Here is a 20,553-nt window from a genome sequence, read left to right as displayed (position 1 = left end):
CACCCTGCCTGAAACTAAATGAAATGTGTTCATTGTGGTCTGTCTTTATTTCAGTAGTGATGGTACCAATGTGCTGCTTACTCACAGGGACGTAATCATAGAATCATAGAATATAAGGGTTGGAAGGGACCCCAGAAGGTCATCTAGTCCAACCCCCTGCTCGAAGCAGGACCAATTCCCAGTTAAATCATCCCAGCCAGGGCTTTGTCAAGCCTGACCTTAAAAACCTCTAAGGAAGGAGATTCTACCACCTCCCTAGGTAACGCATTCCAGTGTTTCACCACCCTCTTAGTGAAAAAGTTTTTCCTAATATCCAATCTAAACCTCCCCCACTGCAGCTTGAGACCATTACTCCTCGTTCTGTCATCTGATACCATTGAGAACAGTCTAGAGCCATCCTCTTTGGAACCCCCTTTCAGGTAGTTGAAAGCAGCTATCAAATCCCCCCTCATTCTTCTCTTCTGCAGGCTAAACAATCCCAGCTCCCTCAGCCTCTCCTCATAAGTCATGTGTTCCAGACCCCTAATCATTTTTGTTGCCCTTCGCTGGACTCTCTCCAATTTATCCACATCCTTCTTGAAGTGTGGGGCCCAAAACTGGACACAGTACTCCAGATGAGGCCTCACCAATGTCGAATAGAGGGGAACGATCACGTCCCTCGATCTGCTCGCTATGCCCCTACGTATACATCCCAAAATGCCATTGGCCTTCTTGGCAACAAGGGCACACTGCTGACTCATATCCAGCTTCTCGTCCACTGTCACCCCTAGGTCCTTTTCCGCAGAACTGCTGCCTAGCCATTCGGTCCCTAGTCTGTAGCTGTGCATTGGGTTCTTCCGTCCTAAGTGCAGGACTCTGCACTTATCCTTATTGAACCTCATCAGATTTCTTTTGGCCCAATCCTCCAATTTGTCTAGGTCCTTCTGTATCCTATCCCTCCCCTCCAGCGTATCTACCACTCCTCCCAGTTTAGTATCATCCGCAAATTTGCTGAGAGTGCAATCCACACCATCCTCCAGATCATTTATGAAGATATTGAACAAAACCGGCCCCAGGACCGACCCTTGGGGCACTCCACTTGATACCGGCTGCCAACTAGACATGGAGCCACTGATAACTACCCGTTGAGCCTGACAATCTAGCCAGCTTTCTACCCACCTTATAGTGCATTCTTCCAGCCCATACTTCCTTAACTTGCTGACAAGAATACTGTGGGAGACCGTGTCAAAAGCTTTGCTAAAGGCAAGAAACAATACATCCACTGCTTTCCCTTCATCCACAGAACCAGTAATCTCATCATAAAAGGCGATTAGATTAGTCAGGCATGACCTTCCCTTGGTGAATCCATGCTGGCTGTTCCTGATCACTTTCCTCTCATGCAAGTGCTTCAGGATTGATTCTTTGAGGACCTGCTCCATGATTTTTCCAGGGACTGAAGTGAGGCTGACTGGCCTGTAGTTCCCAGGATCCTCCTTCTTCCCTTTTTTAAAGATTGGCACTACATTAGCCTTTTTCCAGTCATCCGGGACTTCCCCGGTTCGCCACGAGTTTTCAAAGATAATGGCCAATGGCTCTGCAATCACAGCCGCCAATTCCTTCAGCACTCTCGGATGCAACTCGTCCGGCCCCATGGACTTGTGCACGTCCAGCTTTTCTAAATAGTCCCTAACCACCTCTATCTCCACAGAAGGCTGGCCATCTCTTCCCCATTTTGCGATGCCCAGCGCAGCAGTCTGGGAGCTGACCTTGTTAGTGAAAACAGAGGCAAAAAAAGCTTTGAGTACATTAGCTTTTTCCACATCCTCTGTCACTAGGTTGCCTCCCTCATTCAGTAAGGGGCCCACACTTTCCTTGGCTTTCTTCTTGTTGCCAACATACCTGAAGAAACCCTTCTTGTTACTCTTGACATCTCTGGCTAGCTGCAGCTCTTGGTGCGATTTGGCCCTCCTGATATCATTCCTACATGCCCGAGCAATATTTTTATACTCTTCCCTGGTCATATGTCCAACCTTCCACTTCTTGTAAGCCTCTTTTTTATGTTTAAGATCCGCTAGGATTTCACCATTAAGCCAAGCTGGTCGCCTGCCATATTTACTATTTTTTCGACTCATCGGGATGGTTTGTCCCTGTAACCTCAACAGGGATTCCTTGAAATACAGCCAGCTCTCCTGGACTCCTTTCCCCTTCAAGTTAGTCCCCCAGGGGATCCTGGCCATCCGTTCCCTGAGGGAGTCGAAGTCTGCTTTCCTGAAGTCCAGGGTCCGTATCCTGCTGCTTACCTTTCTTCCCTGCGTCAGGATCCTGAACTCAACCAACTCATGGTCACTGCCTCCCAGATTCCCATCCACTTTTGCTTCCCCCACTAATTCTTGCGGTTTGTCATACGTGATGGTAATAAATTCATTGTTGCTGCCCCGGATGGGAACACAGCACAACAGTGGCATGTAGTAACCCCCCACTAACTGATGTTCCACGATGTCTATGTACATGTATAAAGCGTTAACCCCCTCTTTGCCCCCTGTGATGTCTGCAGGGTGTGGTCCTATCTTACACAGTTGATTCGGAACCGTTCCCAATATTGCTGCCAATTCTCCCTGTGTGGAAAAAAAGTACTTTTTGTTGTTTTGTTTTAACCAAACGCTTCTGGTCACTGAATCGTAAATAACGCTGACCTTCGGTTTCTTGGAATCTTTGTCAATTGTCAAACTGATTTCTAATAGTTGTGTAATCTATAAGGGAAATGCTAAAACACAACTTCATAGTAACTTGCTTCTCTCAATCTCATAAGAGCAGATATTGAAAACAAAAAGAAATTAAAATTAAGGATGATTAAAACTCTGATGATGTTACATTCTGTCCATATCTAGTTAAACAATGGCCATATGGTGACCACTCATCATTAAAATGTCTTCCAATGGCTGAGTAAGTTTTTAAAAGGTAGCTAGAAGTTTGAGTTAGCCCCAGTGATTTGTGTTCAGGAAGAAAATCCGAGAGACTGCTAATAATCCACTCAAGATGGCTGCAACTGCTAAATAGTTTAAGTACAAGGCTTACCCCGCAAATGTGTCTCAGCTGTTTTTCACGTGCACTAGATTTGCTTTAGAATTTACTTTCATATTTTTAAGTGCAAGGCATTTAAAATAAAGGTACTCTGAAACTCAACACTTTCTCGCTGGTTTACTTTGACCTAGATGATCTCACTCAAGGAACAACATGAGTGTTCAAATTCATGGAATTAGCAGAAGCTGATTACAATGCCTTGAGCAGGTGGGTTGGACTACTCTGAGCCCAGCCCCGGTCTCAGTTATACTGGCCAGGGAGAGTTAACTTAACTGCTGGAGTGTGGGAGGCAGTGTGGCATAATGGGTAGAACACTCGGCTGCAAGACACCTGGGTTCTAATCCCAGCTCTGCTACTGGCCTGCTGGGTGACCTTGGACAAGATCTGTGCCTCTGGTTCTTCATGTGCACAATGGGGATAATGCTACTGACCTCCTTTGTAAAGTGCTTTGAGATCTATGGATGGAAAGCACTACACAAGAGCTAGGCAGTACTCTTATGGCCCCAAAGGGCAGAGATAGGTAAGAATTGGTTTTCCCTGTGCCATGAATATCTTAGAGATTTCATCAAATTTTCCCATCCTGAATCAGATGAAATCTTGAAATATTTTAGCAACCAAAAATCTGGGGGAAATTATTGTTTCTGGTCAATTAAAATGTATCAATCATTTCAAAATGTCTTGTTTCAATTTTGACCATTTTAATTTTTTAACCTTTTTTCTATGACAGTTAGCTTCCATTTCAAAATGAACCTGAGTTGTTGGAAAATGTCAAATTCTCCAGGTTTCAGAGTAACAGCCGTGTTAGTCTGTATTCACAAAAAGAAAAGGAGTGCCACAAGTTCTCCTTTTCTTTTTTCAAATTCTCCAGTTTCTCTTTCATGTACACTGGCCTATACTTGTATGCCACACCCACCCAGTCTGGAGCTCTGTCACCCCCCGGTGGTGACGTGATCATCTAGACATCGATGAGACAGCTGCAGCCTAGATTAAGAGTCTTTTAGCTCAGGTTGTAATGGCCCCTGTGCTAGGATCCATACAAATGGAAAAACTGTGTGTTACATATTAATAGATTTGTAGATTTCCCAGTCACAAAGGCCACTGGCCACCTGTTTCTCTTCTCTGTTTGTCTGAGTGATTGCCTGACCAAGAAGTGGGACTCAGTGGTCTTGTAGACTCTAAAGTTTTACACTGTTTTATTTTTGAATACAGGTTTTTCGTACATAATTCTACAATTGTAAGTTCAACTTTCATGATAAAGAGATTGCACTACAGTGCTTGTATGAGGTGAATTGAAAAATAATTTTGTTTTTGTTTTTTACAGTGCAAATATTTATAATAAAAAATAAATATAAAGTGAGCACTGTACACTTTGTATTCTGTGTTGTAATTGAAATTAATATATTTGAAAATGTAGTAAGCATCCAAAATATTTAAAATAAATGGTATTCTATTGTTGTTTAACAACACAATTAATTGTGATTAATTTTTTAATTGCTTGATAGCCCTAGTTATATGTCTTTGTGTTTGCTGGGAGGAGACCTGTGGACTGTGGAATCATTTGGGTGCTGCGGAGACCCCAATCTAGCTCAGGGCCCCCATTTTGCTGGGTACTGCACAGACCCCCAAGTGAAATCAGGGAACCCTTTTCCTGTGAAAAGTTTCAGTTTAAACAAATCCACATTTTTTGAGGGAAATATTACTAATAGAATATGTATTTTGAGACAAAAAATGTTTAGATTATTTTGAAATTGAGTCTAAAAAATCACTGTGTGTTTTTTGAAATAAAGGCACAAAATATTAGTAGCAGAACATAGGTTTTTAGAGACAACAAAGTGTGTGTGGGGGGTTAAATAAGACTCAAAGGGAAGCGGCTGTAAAACAGCCAAGAAAAGCAAGAACTATTCATCCTATTACAGAAAGAAAAAATAAGGCCAGAGGGGCTGCAGTGGGCTTTTGAAAACAACAGGAAAGGAAGGAAGGTGTCACTGCCCGAGCAGCAGAAAGAAGTGAAAAATCGCCTTACCCCTTCGGCTGCTACTAGTCAATCGATGTGGACAGGGTGGCAAAATGAAGACAGAGCCATGGATGTTCTCTTATGCCAGGTATTGAACTGGTTCCAGTGGAAGGATTACTAGGTTTCTTCCCATCAAACCCATAAAGCTGGGTGGGGTCTCCACAGTCTACTGCTCAGGATTCACCTCTCTCTGAATCCTAGCATGAGGGGGACAGAGGGTGCAGAAGGTTATGGACCTCGGCTTGCGAAGCCTATAAAATCTCTCCCCCTATTCCATGAGCTCAAGACCCAAAATCCCAGGTCTGTTACCTCTGGGAACCGTTCATTTTATTCTCTGAACCGCGCTGGAAACCGGTGGCAAGTTGCAATGAAGAAACAACTCTCCCCAGGTAACTCGGATGGGCACTAAGCACATTCCCACTTAACCCACTGTGGTTTGAAGGGGCTCTGAGTAGGGTGACCAGATGTCCTACTTTTATATTGGGAATTGGTCCTGCTTTGAGCAGGGGGTTGGACAAGATGACCTTCTGGGGTCCCTTCCAACCCTGATATTCTATGATTCTATGATTCTATATGGACAGTCCTGATATTCGGGGCTTTGTCGTATATAGGTCCCTATTACCCCCCACCCCCTTTCCCTATTTTTCACACTTGCCATCTTGTCACCCTAGCTGCGAGGAAGGCAGAAAACTCCCTGGTCCTCCACCAAATGGAAGAAAAAATACCTTTCTGACCTCCAAATGGGCAATGGACTAGACCCAGAGCATCTGCCCAGCCAGGTTCCCATTCCTAGTTCAGGATGGATAGGGTGGGGCTGCTGGAACAACATTAAGAGGGTCCAGGTGGCCCACACACTGGGTTAAATCCTTGGAGCTGGGGAATGCTGGCCAATCTGCACCCTTGTCCCTAGCTGGACAATGAGTGCCAGAGACTGCCAGGGGGAGGAGCTACCTTGTATCCATTAGCGTGTCCCCCTTCACTGCTGGCCCTATCAAGTTCCCCAACCTGTTAAGGCAGGTGCCGGTAATTCCAGCACAGTCAGCCTTGGACAAACCACACCTCTTGCCTGGGCCAATCAGAAGCTATTGTTTAGACATGTGGTAGAATTGCACCTCCCTGAACCAGTCATAGTGTGCTATGAGGCATGGCTATAGACTGCTGGCCTATTTCATAATTGCCTCTCTGGAAACAAAGGAATGAAAGCCAAACATGGTACCTAACAAAAGTTTATGTAGAAATTTGCCAGACTTTAAAAAGTTAGTGTTAGCTTGATTTTTAAAGTTTTGCCTAAAGGAAAACAGCTCTAAAAATGTATTCACTGTAAACACTAAAGAAAGCTTTAGAATTACACACTTCATGCAAAAACCACACACACAGGTTAATTTAAAAGAGAAACCAGCTTCCATAAAACAGTTGATAACATTTTTACAAGACATGTGCAGGCTACTTTCCCCCCACTTTTCCCCCCCTAACTTTAAAAAAACCTAAATGCTGTTAAACCAAATCAAGTTTTAACAAACAAACTTTTAAAAGTTGAACATGAATTAAAAAAACAGTATTGGTCTTTTTTGACTGAGATGAAAAATCCTGTAACATAACAAAAAGACTGGTCTTTACAATCGAAACAATATTTTGTAAAGATTTAGCTAAAAAAATGTTTAATATACATTACCCTATTCTTTCAAATAATAGCATTAGCTTAATTTTAAAGTGACACCTACAAAAAAAAAAACACAACGCAATCAAACAAACATTTTTCTGCTTGTGAACTGTAAAGGAAGTTTTAGATGGCAGGGTAGAATATAAAAATCCTCAACTGAGGGGGTTTACAGTGACATTTTATTTAAAGCACAGAGGGAAATCTTACTATAGAGAACCCATATTTACATATGTGCTTCAATTAAAAAATAAAGTTGAAAAAGACAAAAGCCATGCATCAGCATGATGGAATGCTAGTAAGAAGAGAGAAATGAGCATGTGGTACAACTGAAGGAGCATGATTTCCCATGCTCCCTCCTGCTTTTTAAAAAATTAAAAACCAAAATGTCACCATCTGGAAGCGATCAGTTCAGGCTCTCTGCAAACTCAGGCAGAGGCCACTATATTGTTTACACCTTTTCAAGACTTTCTTCCCAACGATGATACACTGAACTGCTATCTGAATAATCACAAAGTAGAAATAACATAAGCCCCAAAGATTCAAAGCAACCTGAACTCTGGGTTTTCATTCTTTAATATATTTAGTAAGACCTAAAAAAAATCTGACCATTTCTAACATCTCCGTTCTGTGCTCAGGTATTCTACCGGTGATTTGAGTGAACACAGACCATCAGGAGAAGAAGAGGAAGAGAGAGAGGAAGAAGAAGAAGAAGATCTGAATGTTTTAATGTAATCTTTTCACTTTGGTTTTCAGTAGAGATGGACCCAGGAGGCAAAATCCAGATCCCAGTTTCCCCAGAATTCAGATTGGAGATTTTAATTCAGCCCCTTAACATGGAGGGACAGCAGTGTCTCCAAGGTTGCACTGAGACATGGAGTTGAGTGGGGATTGTTGAGACAAACTAGCTGCCATGTTTCAATATTAAACTTGTTCTGTCCTCCCCAAAGAGACACAGATCTGAGGTTTTCACTCAGCCCATCACGGAGAGAGGGGCTGCAAGGCTGTTTCAATCTGGAATTGGGGAGTTTCAAAACCAAGCAAATGTTTTGACATGTTCCAGAAATCAGGATGTTGGGTTCTGGCTGATCTGCTGACATAAAGTAGCCAGAAAACACTTAAATCAATTCAAACACTTAATTTCCATTACTAGAGTGGAGCAGTCAGAATATACCAGTGAGACTGGTCCATGGTCCTAGAAACCAAACTGGGCTAAGATATTCATGAGTGACTAGTGATTTGGGGATCCCAACTTCAAATACCTTAAAAGTGCTTGATTTCCAGAGGTGAGGTCCCCAGAACTTTCAGAAAATCCAGTATCTATCTATCTATCTATCTATCCAACAGCAATGGTACATTATTATTATACCAGATGATGGAACCTGACCTGGTCATTCCTGTGGAAATATCCACTCTTTTAAAATTAAGGAAAAAATCTAAATATTAACTCATCATCTTACAGACATTCTCATTGTATGTCTTTGGAAGGTCCTGGCTGAGGGAATGTCAGCCATGGCTGGGAAGAAGAATGATTGGTGAGAGAAACCATATTGAACACAGTCTGTACCTTGCTAGATTAAGTTTTAGACTTTTGGATGCATGTTTTCACTTTTATTTCCTGGTAACCCTTTCTAACTTTACCTCTTCTTCTTGAATTCACTTAAAATCCCATCTTCTTTTGTTAATGAACTTGTTTCACTGTTTCTATAAACCAATTCCGTGCTATGCTTAAATAGAAGGGTGCATTTACCCCAGTTATGTTAATAAGCTGTGATGTGCTTTTGTGTCTTTAGTGAAACAAATACACCTTATTATTTCTCCGAATGGCCCAGGAGAGGGCTGGGAACTTCAGGGCACGTGGTTTTGGGGAAATTCAGGCCTGGGGTCACCTTGCTGGGTGTAACCATGGCTGGTGGAAGCCGGAGTGGGGCTGTAGACAGGCTACAGGATCAGAGCTGCTGAACCAGGGCTGTCTAAGCACAGACACTCATGTTGTGACCTGTATACTGGTCAGCTGGTTGTGAGCATCCCAGGCTGGGAGCTACAGCAGCAAAGCATTGTGAGGCACCCAGGTGGCAGGGTAAGTAGTGACACAACCCCTCATTAGTCCATATTCCTCCCCCCCATACCTCACAACTGGAAGTAAATTACATTATCCCATTTTTTTAGATTGAGGAGAAACTGCGTCACAGAGATTTCAAAGTCTCACAGTGTCCGGGGCCCATATTCCAGCCCCTCTCCCCATGTGTATTATCTCAAAGTTTAGTCCAGCTGATGTTGATGGCTCTCTCTCCCTTCTTTCCTGGAAGGCAACAAGGTATGATGCTGGCCAACCAGAGCTCCGTGAGAGAATTTGTCCTGCTGGGGTTCCCTCACCAGCATCACCTGGGCTTCCTGCTCTTCCTGGTGCACCTGATGATTTACCCCCTGGTGCCTGCTGGGAATGTGGTGATCATCGCCATCACCTGGGCTGACCACCACCTCCGCACCCCCATGAACTTCTTCCCCAGGAGCTTCTCCTTCCTTGAGATCTGCTTCACCAGCGTCATCGTCCCCAAGATGCTAGTCAATTTTCTCTCAGAGGACAAGACCATCTCCTTTGCCGGCTGCATCACCCAGGCCTTCTTCTACCTCTCCCTGGGAGTCTCTGAGTTCCTCCTCTTGGCAGCCATGTCTGTGGACTGCTACGTGGCCATCTGCTACCCGCTGCACTACATGGCCATCATGAGCGGCAGGGTCTGCACCCTCATGGTACTTTCTTCCTGGTTTGGTGGCTTCTTCTTCATCATTGGCCTCATCGTGATGATCTCCTGGCTCTCCTGTGGCTCCAAAATCCTCAACCATTTCTTCTGTGACCTGGGGCCCCTTGTCAGCCTCTCCTGTACCAACACACACCTGGTGGAGTCGATGGACTTTCTGGTAGCACCTGTTGTCCTGATGGGGTCTCTTGCCATCACCGTGGTCCCCTATTCCTACATTGTCGCTACCGTCATCTGTATCCCCTCAGCCAAAGAGTGATGTAAGGCCTTCTCCACCTGCTCCTCACACATTATCATCCTGAGCGTCTTCTAAGGCAGCTGCATCTTCATGTATGTCCGTCCGAAGCAGCTTGGATGGACTGGACATCACCAAAGGGGTGGCCATCCTCAACACGGTCATCACTCCCGTGCTCAACCCCTTCATCTACTCGCTGATGAACAAGCAGGTCATACAGGTCTTGAAGGACAGTCTGTGCTGGAAAAAATAGAGACTGCTCCATATGGGGAAAATAATGATTCTGGAGAGTTGGAAGGGGGTTTAATTAATATATTAAAATGTACTCAAAGTCTTTGGGATTCATGGGAGATTAGGGAGGTGCTTAATTAATAAACTGAAATGTGCTCCAGACTTTGGTATGCACTGGATTACAGGGAGCCCTTAATTAATACACAGAAGTTCACCCAGAACTTCTGGATGTGCCTGAGAGTAGTTGTGGCTTCCAATTCCCAGCCAAGTTAGAAAATATTGGAGGAACAGTTCTACAGGAGGTGCCCACTAACACATCTTGAATTCTTCTGAAGGATTAGCAGTGCTTCCCTTTTCTATAATGTAGCCTGCTCTCTGGTCCTTGCCTTGCACCTGGTCAGCTCTGCTTCACTGGTGCAGAATTAGATAGACCCCACCAAGAAGTCCTCAACACCTGCACCCCAACCCTGCATCTTCATTTGAGATGGCCTAGGTGACCACCAGGGATAGCATAGCTCTGGTCCTGGTGGACAACCACCACATCATTGAATTGGCACTAATGGGTGAAGGAAAAACAACTCACTACTGTAATGGAATATGTGTAATCTTTAACCTTGCTTTTTATCCTGATTTTGCTAATATAGACCAGGTGTCCAGATCATAAGAACGGCCATACTGGGTTAGACCACAGGTCCATCTAGCCCAATATCCTGTCTTCCGATAGTGGCCAATGCCAGGTGCTTCATAGGGAATGAACAGAACAGGTAATCATCAAGTGAAAAGATCTCTAAACTAATGCAAGTGTTTACAAAAGTATGTTATAAAGAAAACTGGGTGATTGATGAGGGATATTTATTATTGCAGGTGGCTTCTGTCATGGAGGAAATAATGATCCACTGAAAGATGTTTTAACTCATTGAAAACTGTGGGTTGTCACAGCTGTTTGTAATTATGACCGGGTTAGCGATTCCTTTTCACTCACTGGTCAGCTAAACTGAGAACCATAAAAGAAATTCCATCAGCAATTAGAAAAACAGAACACAGGGTAAAATTAAACACGGGAAAAGGTTTTTCCCTCCAAAAAGGAGTTTCTTCATCTCATGCTGTATAAAAGACAGAGGGCCTGAAAATTGGGCTGGGTAGTGCGAAATGATGGCATCCCACCAGTTACAGAGGCGAGAGAGACACCAACAGGCCCAACGCTCTTTTCTGTATAGCACTGTGCTAATCTCTGATTGACAATCTTTGATTAAATACTTTCATTTGAGCCTATTTGACAATAACGAATCATTATTAAATTGAAACATGCAAAATGTGGCCATCCTAGAAAGGCTCCCTTATGCTATTATAAATGATGAGAAGTATAATTTTCATGTTATGAATGGCTCATTGTTTTCAAATTGTCAAAGTCATACTCTATTGTGTTTCTTTGCCTGTTGACCTTACATTTGGGCCATTAGCATTTAGAGAGTACCGTATTATTTGTGTGGAATAAATACACATAGAAGTGTTAAAGAAAGCCTTCAGAGAAGTGTCACACAATTTCATGTAACATATCCTCCATTAAGTGTTTTTTTTTTTTTGGTCTATTCATTAAAATTAGTTTAGATTAGGGTTGTTTTATCATTATTCCACATCCCTAGGTATCTATTCAGTCAGGGGTTCCTCAGTCCCAGAACCATTGGTCCCAGATCACAAAGGGGACAGTATCACTATGGTTCTGGAGAAACCACAGCTGGAATATTATGCATAGGCGTGGGAAGTACAGGTGTGGGGGGTGCTGCAGCACCCCCAGGTTTTATGTGGGGTCCCGGCTGTCGGCGAGGCATGTGGGGTCCCAGCTGCTGGCCATGCCCCAGGGGTTCCACTCCGGGGCCTGCACACGGGGTCGTGGCTGCTGACCCCACTCCCTGCTACGCCCGCAGGGTCCCCATATGCTGACCTACACACTCTCTGTGTGTGTCTCTCTCTCTAGTCCATTCTCTCTACTTATTCAATTCAAAGTGGAACATCTAGTAGCTCGCAGAAGCTACTAGATCGCACACCCTGGTTCTCATGGGTGACTTTAATTTTCCTGATATCTGCTGGGAGAGCAGTACAGCGGTGCATAGACAATCCAGGAAGTTTTTGGAAAGCATAGGGGACAATTTCCTGGTGCAAGTGCTAGAGGAGCCAACTAGGGGGGGAGCTTTTCTTGACCTGCTGCTCACAAACCGGGAAGAATTAGTGGGGGAAGCAAAAGTGGATGGGAATCTGGGAGGCAGTGACCATGAGTTGGTTGAGTTCAGGATCCTGACACAGCGAAGAAAGGTAAGCAGCAGGATACGGACCCTGGACTTCAGGAAAGCAGACTTCGACTCCCTCAGGGAACAGATGGGTAGAATCCCCTGGGGGACTAACATGAAGGGGAAAGGAGTCCAGGAGAGCTGGCTGTATTTCAAGGAATCCCTGTTGAGGTTACAGGGACAAACCATCCCGATGTGCCGAAAGAATAGTAAATATGGCAGGCGACCAGCTTGGTTTAACGGTGAAATGCTAGCGGATCTTAAACATAAAAAAGAAGCTTACAAGAAGTGGAAGGTGTATAAAAATATTGACCAGGGAAGAGTATAAAAATATTGCTCGGGCATGTAGGAATGAAATCAGGAGGGCCAAATCGCACCTGGAGCTGCAGCTAGCGAGAGATGTCAAGTAACAAGAATGGTTTCTTCAGGTATGTTGGCAAAAAGAAGAAAGCCAAGGAAAGTGTGGGCCCCTTAATGAATGAGGGAGGCAACCTAGTCACAGAGGATGTGGAAAAAGCTAATGTACTCAATGCTTTTTTTGCCTCTGTCTTCACGAACAAGGTCAGCTCCCAGACTGCTGCGCTGGGCATCACAACATGGGGAAGAGATGGCCAGCCCTCTATGGAGAAAGAGGTGGTTAGGGACTATTTGGAAAAGCTGGACATGCACAAGTCCATGGGGCCGGACGAGTTGCATCCGAGAGTGCTAAAGGAATTGGCGGCTGTGATTGCAGAGCCATTGGCCATTATCTTTGAAAACTCGTGGCGAACGGGGGAAGTCCCGGATGACTGGAAAAAGGCTAATGTAGTGCCAATCTTTAAAAAAGGGAAGAAGGAGGATTCTGGGAACTCCAGGCCAGTCAGCCTCACCTCAGTCCCCGGAAAAATCATGGAGCAGGTCCTCAAAGAATCAATCCTGAAGCACTTACATGAGAGGAAAGTGATCAGGAACAGTAAGCATGGATTCACCAAGTGAAGGTCATGCCTGACTAATCTAATTGCCTTCTATGATGAGATTACTGGTTCTGTGGATGAAGGGAAAGCAGTGGATGTATTGTTTCTTGCCTTTAGCAAAGCTTTTGACAAGGTCTCCCACAGTATTCTTGTCAGCAAGTTAAAGAAGTATGGGCTGGACGAATGCACTATAAGGTGGGTAGAAAGTTGGCTAGATTGTCGGGCTCAACGGGTAGTGATCAATGGCTCCATGTCTAGTTGGCAGCCGGTGTCAAGTGGAGTGCCCCAGGGGTCGGTCCTGGGGCCGGTTTTGTTCAATATCTTCATAAATGATCTGGAGGATGGTGTGGATTGCACTCTCAGCAAATTTGCGGATGATACTAAACTGGGAGGAGTGGTAGATATGCTGGAGGGCAGGGATAGGATACAGAGGGACCTAGACAAATTGGAGGATTGGGCCAAAAGAAATCTGATGAGGTTCAATAAGGATAAGTGCAGGGTCCTGCACTTAGGACGGAAGAACCCAATGCACAGCTACAGACTAGGGACCGAATGGCTAGGCAGCAGTTCTGCGGAAAAGGACCTAGGGGTGACAGTGGACGAGAAGCTGGATATGAGTCAGCAGTGTGCCCTTGTTGCCAAGAAGGCCAATGGCATTTTGGGATGTATAAGTAGGGGCATAGCGAGCAGATCGAGAGACGTGATCATCCCCCTCTATTTGACATTGGTGAGGCCTCATCTGGAGTACTGTATCCAGTTTTGGGCCCCACACTACAAGAAGGATGTGGATAAATTGGAGAGAGTCCAGCGAAGGGCAACAAAAATGATTAGGGGTCTGGAACACATGAGTTATGAGGAAAGGCTGAGGGAACTGGGATTGTTTAGTCTGCAGAAGAGAAGAATGAGGGGGGATTTGATAGCTGCTTTCAACTACCTGAGAGGTGGTTCCAGAGAGGATGGTTCTAGACTATTCTCAGTGGTAGAAGAGGACAGGACAAGGAGTAATGGTCTCAAGTTGCAGTAGGGGAGATTTAGGTTGGATATTAGGAAAAGCTTTTTCACTAGGAGGGTGGTGAAACACTGGAATGTTTTACCTAGGGAGGTGGTAGAATCTCCTTCCTTAGAAGTTTTTAAGGTCAGGCTTGACAAAGCCCTGGCTGGGATGATTTAATTGGGTTTGGTCCTGCTTTAAGCAGGGGGTTGGACTAGATGACCTCCTGAGGTCCCTTCCAACCCTGATATTCTATGATTCTATGATCTTCAAGAGCAGAGATTGATGGAGGTGTATAATAGTATATCTCACAGTCTGGCAGTAAGGCACTCAGCTGTAAGGTGGCCAGTCCTTGCTGCTGCCAATAATGCAAAGTACATGTCCTGTTCATGACTTCAGCATTAGAATAAGTCCCAAAAAGAAAAATCACTTCAAAATGAAAGCTTCAAATGTGCCATTCTGATAATATCTGAACATACTGTTTATCAAAATACTTCATTACATTTTTTTCCAAAGTAAAATTTTATGGAAATCGACATTTTCCCATGGAAAGTTCAGATTTCCATTAAACACCATGTTCCGGGAGGAAAGAACATTCCTTCCAAAAACTGTTGACCAGCACTAATTATTATTTTAAAGGTTTCAGAGGAACAGCCATGTTAGTCTGTATTCGCAAAAAGAAAAGGAGTACTTGTGGCACCTTAGAGACTAACCAATTTATTTGAGCATGAGCTTTCGTGAGCTACAGCTCACTTCATCATTGATGAAGTGAGCTGTAGCTCACGAAAGCTCATGCTCAAATAAATTGGTTAGTCTCTAAGGTGCCACAAGTACTCCTTTTCTTATTATTTTAAACTATCCTAAGATGATTCCCACCAAATTAGTTTAATTTAGCATCATCAGTTTTGTTTATTATGGGAGTAGTGAACAATGTATACATACAAGAGACTATCAGCATTTCAATTTTGTTCTGTATTTAATAATAACACCTCTTGGAATGGATTCCACGTACTCCTCCCTTGTTGGGACACCTACTGTATCTTTGGAGATTACCACCAAACTTTGGTGATTCAGCTGATCAAATTTAGGTTCCATCTTGATTCCCCTCAACCTGGTACCACCACCAAATGGAATTAGCCCAAATGGTCACCGAGAAGGGACTCAGGAGGTGATGCTGCCAGGCACAAGATGTTCTGTTGATGCCAGTTGCACTGAGCAGCTCAAAGAGAGGGAGCTGATACAATAAGCCACCCTTCCCCACCCCCACCCTCTGCTGCCCCATGGTGCCCATTATACAGTATAGCCGCCCCTTCCCCGCCCCCACCCTCTGCTGTCCCCTAGTGCCCATTATACAGTATAGCCGCCCCTTCCCCGCCCCCGCCCTCTGCTGTCCCCTAGTGCCCATTATACAGTATAGCCACCCCTTCCCCACCCCACCCTCTGCTGCCCCCTAGTGCCCATTATACAGTATAGCCACCCCTTCCCCGCCCCCACCCTCTGCTGTCCCCTAGTGCCCATTATACAGTACAGCCGCCCCTTCCCCGCCCCCACCCTCTGCTGTCCCCTATGCCCATTATACAGAATAGCAACCCCTTCCCCACCCCACCCTCTGCTGCCCCCTAGTGCCCATTATACAGTATAGCCACCCCTTCCCCACCCCCATCCTCTGCTGCCCCAGTGCCCATTATACAGTATAGCCACCCCTTCCCCACCCCCACCCTCTGCTGCTCCTAGTGCTCATTATACAGATAGCCGCCCCTTCCCACCCCCACCCTCTGCTGCCCCCTAGTGCCCATTATACAGTATAGCCGCCCCCTTCCCACCCCCGCACTCTGCTGCTCCTAGTGCCCATTATACAGTATAGCCGCCCTTTCCCCGCCCCCACCCTCTGCTTTCCCCTAGTGCCCATTATACAGTATAGCCGCCCTTTCCCCGCCCCCACCGTCTGCTTTCCCCTAGTGCCCATTATACAGTACAGCCACCCCTTCCCCGCCCCCACCCTCTGCTGCTCCTAGTGCCCATTATACAGTATAGCCGCCCCCTTCCCACTCCTCATCCCCTAGTGCCCATTACACAGCATAACAACCTTTTCCACATCCTTTCTCCTCTGCTGCCATCTGGTAGGCATTATATGGTCATTTTGTCATCAGTTGCCTTTTTGCCATCCAGTGGCTTTTACAGTGAATAGATTCATATATTCCAAGGCCAGCAGGGACCATTGTGATCATCTAGTCTGGTCTCCTGTATCACACAGGCCATAGAATTTCCCCAACATAATTCTTATAGTAGATATTCTACAAAAACATCCAAACTTGAGTTGTCAGTGATGGAGAATCCACCACAAAGTTGGTAAATTGTTCCAATGGTTAATTTCTCTCACTGTTAAAAATATATTCCAGCCATTGGTTCATGTTAGACCTTTCTCTGCTAGACTGAAGAGCCCATTATTACATATTTGTTCCCCATGTAGATACTTATAGAATGTGATCAAGTCATCCCTTAATCGTCTCTTTGTTAAGCTAAATAGATTAAGCTCCTTAAGTCTAGCATTATGTCATGTTTTCTAATTTTTTTATTATGATGACGTGTCTCTGAGCCCTGTGCAGTTTATCATCATATTTCTTGAATACTGAGCACCAGAACTGGACACAGGATTCCAGCAGTAGGTTGCACCAGTGCCAAATTTAGAGATAAAATAACTTCTTTGCTCCTACTCGAGATTTCCCTGTTTATTCATCCCAGGATCGCTATAGCTCTTTTGGCCACAGCATGCTACTGGGAGCTAAAGTCCAGTTGATTATCCACCATGACCCCCAAAATCTTTTTCAGAGTCACTGCTTCTCAGGATAGAATCCCCCATCCTGTAAGTATGGCCTGCATTCTTTGTTCCTAGATGGATACATTTGCTTTTAGCCACATTAAAACATATATCGTTTGCTTGTGTTCACTTTACCAAGCAATCCAGTTTGATCTGAATCAGTGACCTGTTTTCTTCATTATTTACCACTCCCCGAATTTTTGGATCATCTGCAAACTTTATTAGTGATGATTTTAAGTTTTCTTCCAGGTTATTGATAGTTAAATAGTATAAGGCCAAGACCCTATCCTTGCAGAACCACTGCAGAAACAAACCCACACAACGGTAATTCCCCATTTACAATTACAATTTGAGACTTATCCATTGACAGTTTTTAATCCATTCAATATGTGCCATGTTAATTTTATATCATTCTAGTTTCTTAATCAAAATGTTGTGCGACAACAGTCAAATGCCTTACAGAAATCTAAGTATATTACATCAACACTATTACCTTTATCAACCAAATTTGTAATCTTATTAAAAAAAAGATATTAAGTTAGTTTGACAGGATCTATTTTCCATAAGACATGTTGATTGGCATTAATTACAATAGCCTCAGTTAATTCTTTATTAATCCAGTCCCATATCAGTCACTTCATTGTCTTCCCCAGGATCAATCTCAGGCCAACAGGCCTACAATTACTGAAGTCCCATTTACCCTTTTTAAAAATCTGCAGGATGTTAGCTTTCTTCCAGACCTTTGGAATTTCCCCAGTGCTCCAAGACTTATTGAAAATTAGCTCTTTTAAAACTTTTGGATTCAAGTTATCAGGACCTGCTGGTATAAAAATGTCTAACTTTAGTAGTGTCTCTTTAACATCCTCCAGAGATACTAGCGGAATGGAAAGAGCTGTATAATCCCATATGATGAGACCATATCATCAGCTTTTTCCCAAATACAGAACAGAAATATTTATTGAACGTCTGCCTTTTCTGCATAATTATTGATAATTCTACCATTTCCATCCAGTAATGAACACATATCATTGTCAGAATTATTTTTGTTCCTGACATATTCAAAAAATCCTTCTTATTGTTCTTATCTCTGCTGGCCAGAGATTTCTTCTCGTGTCCATTTGCTTCCCTTATCACTTTTCTACAATTCCTAACTTCTGAATAAAATCCTTACCTTCTGTTTGCAAGTTCAGTATATTTTGTGCAGTAGAAGGCATAAGAGTTCAAAGAATAAGTTCTGGGTGGCATAATCATGAAAGGTGGAAGAACTGTCTAGTGTATAAGTCACTGGTCATGAGCACTGGGGATCTGATTACAATTACTGGCTCAACCACAGATTTTCTGTGGCAACTGTTCTGCTGTAAATCGGGATAGTAAATTTGAAATACTTCCCTACCTCAGTAACCAACCGTTCTTTTGACCTAGATTAAGGAAAGTTGGGTTGGTAGCCAGGAGGTGACAGAGAGGTGCAAATAAGTCTGTGATTTTCATAGCATATATTATTGAGCAATGCCTCATAACTCCCTTAGAATCATTTGAGAATTCCAGACTAAACTCTTATTTTACTTTATATTCTCACTTTGGTTGGGTGCAGGGAATTAGCTAAAATATGCCTTCCCATGATTAGTAAGTAAAACACAGTTCAGTTTTATTCTGAATGTAAAGATCCTAGTATTGATGGATATTACACTATAAAATCTTTGCTCCTCCTCACATGTTATAAGCTCACACTACCAAAGACCTACCGAGAAATAAGCACTGCCCAGAACCTGAGTATTAAACAGTGCATCAGCTCTGCTCATCACCTTTCAGTCTTAAAAAAAATCAGTTGGGAATTCTTGTAAAATCTGCACATTTACAGACAATTTTTCTCAGTGCCTCCATCACCTTTTTGTTCCTCAGGCTGTATATGAAGGGATTGGTCATAGGGGTCAGGATTGTGTAGAAGACAGAGAACACTTTGTTGAGGTCTCTCAGCGTGTTGGTTTTGGGCAGCAGATACACAATCATTAGGGTCCCGTAGAACACTGTCACAACAATGAGATGCGAGGAGCAGGTGGAAAATGTCTTTTGCCTGCCGGTGGTGGAAGGGATGGTCAGGATAGTGGAGATGATACAAACGTAGGACACCACTGTTAATGCGAATGGAGGCAGGGTGAATAGAACAACCAGGATTGTAATGACAAGCTCTATCAGGTAGGTGTCAGTACAGCAGAGATTGATTATTTGTGTGGATTCACAGAAGAAATGATCAATTTCATTGGGGCCACAAAAATGTAGCTGTAACATAAGGCATGTTATGATGGCAATAGCCAGACATCCATTTATCCATGACCCAGCTGCTAGCTGGCAGCAGAATCTGCCATTCATAAGTGTTGCATAGTGCAGAGGTTTGCATATCGCTAGATACCGATCGTAAGACATCACTGCTAGGAGGTAGCACTCGGTAGCTGCAAAGAAACTGGCAAAATAAAATTGTGCAATACAGCCACTGACAGAGATGGTCAGGGGACCAGCCAGCATCCTGGGCAGGATGGTGGAGGCGTAGCAGATTTCCAAGCAGGACAAGTTCCCCAGGAAGAAGTACATGGGGGTGTGAAGGTGCTGATCAGCCACAACTAGCACCACGATGAGGATGTTTCCTGCCATAGTCACAATGTATATTATGAGGAACAGCAGGAAGAGAAGGATCTGCAGTTGTGGGATATTCCCAAACCCGAGGAAGATGAACTGTGTGACAGCTGTTTCATTTCCCCATTCTCTGTTACCCATGGCATGTGTCTAGGGGAAAAAGAAAGAAGACAGAAATAGCTCTTGAATTTGATCAGACAAAACAGATTTAAATTTTACTCCATCCTATTGTGCCATACAGGTGGGACACTGAAGTTGATGGTTCAATAATAGAGATTGCATTTTGACTCAATTTACAAAAAGAGTATTGATAGGCTTTCCTCAGCAGGTTTAACAACCTGTCATCCTCTCTCAGCTCAGACAAGGGACTCATTACGATGGTCAAGGGTCTGAGTACTGGACGGCTATCTAGACTCACAGACAGAATTTGGTTTGTGTAGCCTCATATTTCATCTCCTGACATACTAAACCAGGACAAATTTTGTCCAAATGTGGGAGATCATTTCTGAGAAGTGTTTGAAACCACAAGTTTAGGCTTGGTGGTCAGATTAGGTGAGGCTATATCTTACTGTCCTTCAGATCTATGAATCTATCAGTTTATCTCTATGGTTATTTCACATGATTACCAAGATCTAAAATACAAATATCTCCCAGTGGACAATGTATTAATATTATGACAATGCTAATAATGGTTGAAAACACTTTTCATTGTGTGAGTTGGAAAAGCTGAAAATGTGATTAAATTCTACACAGTCCACAGCTGACAATCCACTCTCTAACATGAATATATCACATATTCAGGCTGTGATTTTCATAGCATGCTAAGCAAATTAGATACCCAACAAGTTGGCCACCATAGTCCTAGAGATGGCTGGGAATTTTTCAGTGAAATGTGTTGTTGTTGAAATCAAAACTTCCCATC

General features: G+C 43.7%; 1 protein-coding gene and 1 pseudogene across 1 annotated transcript; one reads left to right on the top strand and one right to left on the bottom strand.

Moving 5' to 3' along the window:
• Positions 1-8,103: 8,103 nt before the first annotated feature.
• LOC125622036 (olfactory receptor 6C4-like) lies at positions 8,104-9,978 on the top strand (annotated as a pseudogene).
• Positions 9,979-18,824: 8,846 nt separating this feature from the next.
• Positions 18,825-19,783, bottom strand: LOC125622537 (olfactory receptor 11A1-like). Its single transcript, XM_048820618.2, has one exon. The coding sequence runs from the start codon at positions 19,770-19,772 to the stop codon at positions 18,825-18,827; it is 948 nt and encodes a 315-aa protein (XP_048676575.2). The 5' UTR covers positions 19,773-19,783.
• Between the last annotated feature and the right edge of the window lie 770 nt (positions 19,784-20,553).

Source organism: Caretta caretta, chromosome 13, assembly GCF_965140235.1.
Source record: "Caretta caretta isolate rCarCar2 chromosome 13, rCarCar1.hap1, whole genome shotgun sequence".
Lineage (NCBI taxonomy): Eukaryota > Metazoa > Chordata > Testudines > Cheloniidae > Caretta > Caretta caretta.
Note: the sequence above shows the minus strand (reverse complement) of the source record. Positions and strands in the feature narration are given on the sequence as shown.

What these genes read in the sequence shown, in the direction of transcription:
- LOC125622537 (XM_048820618.2), bottom strand. Translation starts at nt 19,772, where the DNA reads ATGGGTAACAGAGAATGGGGAAATGAAACAGCTGTCACACAGTTCATC.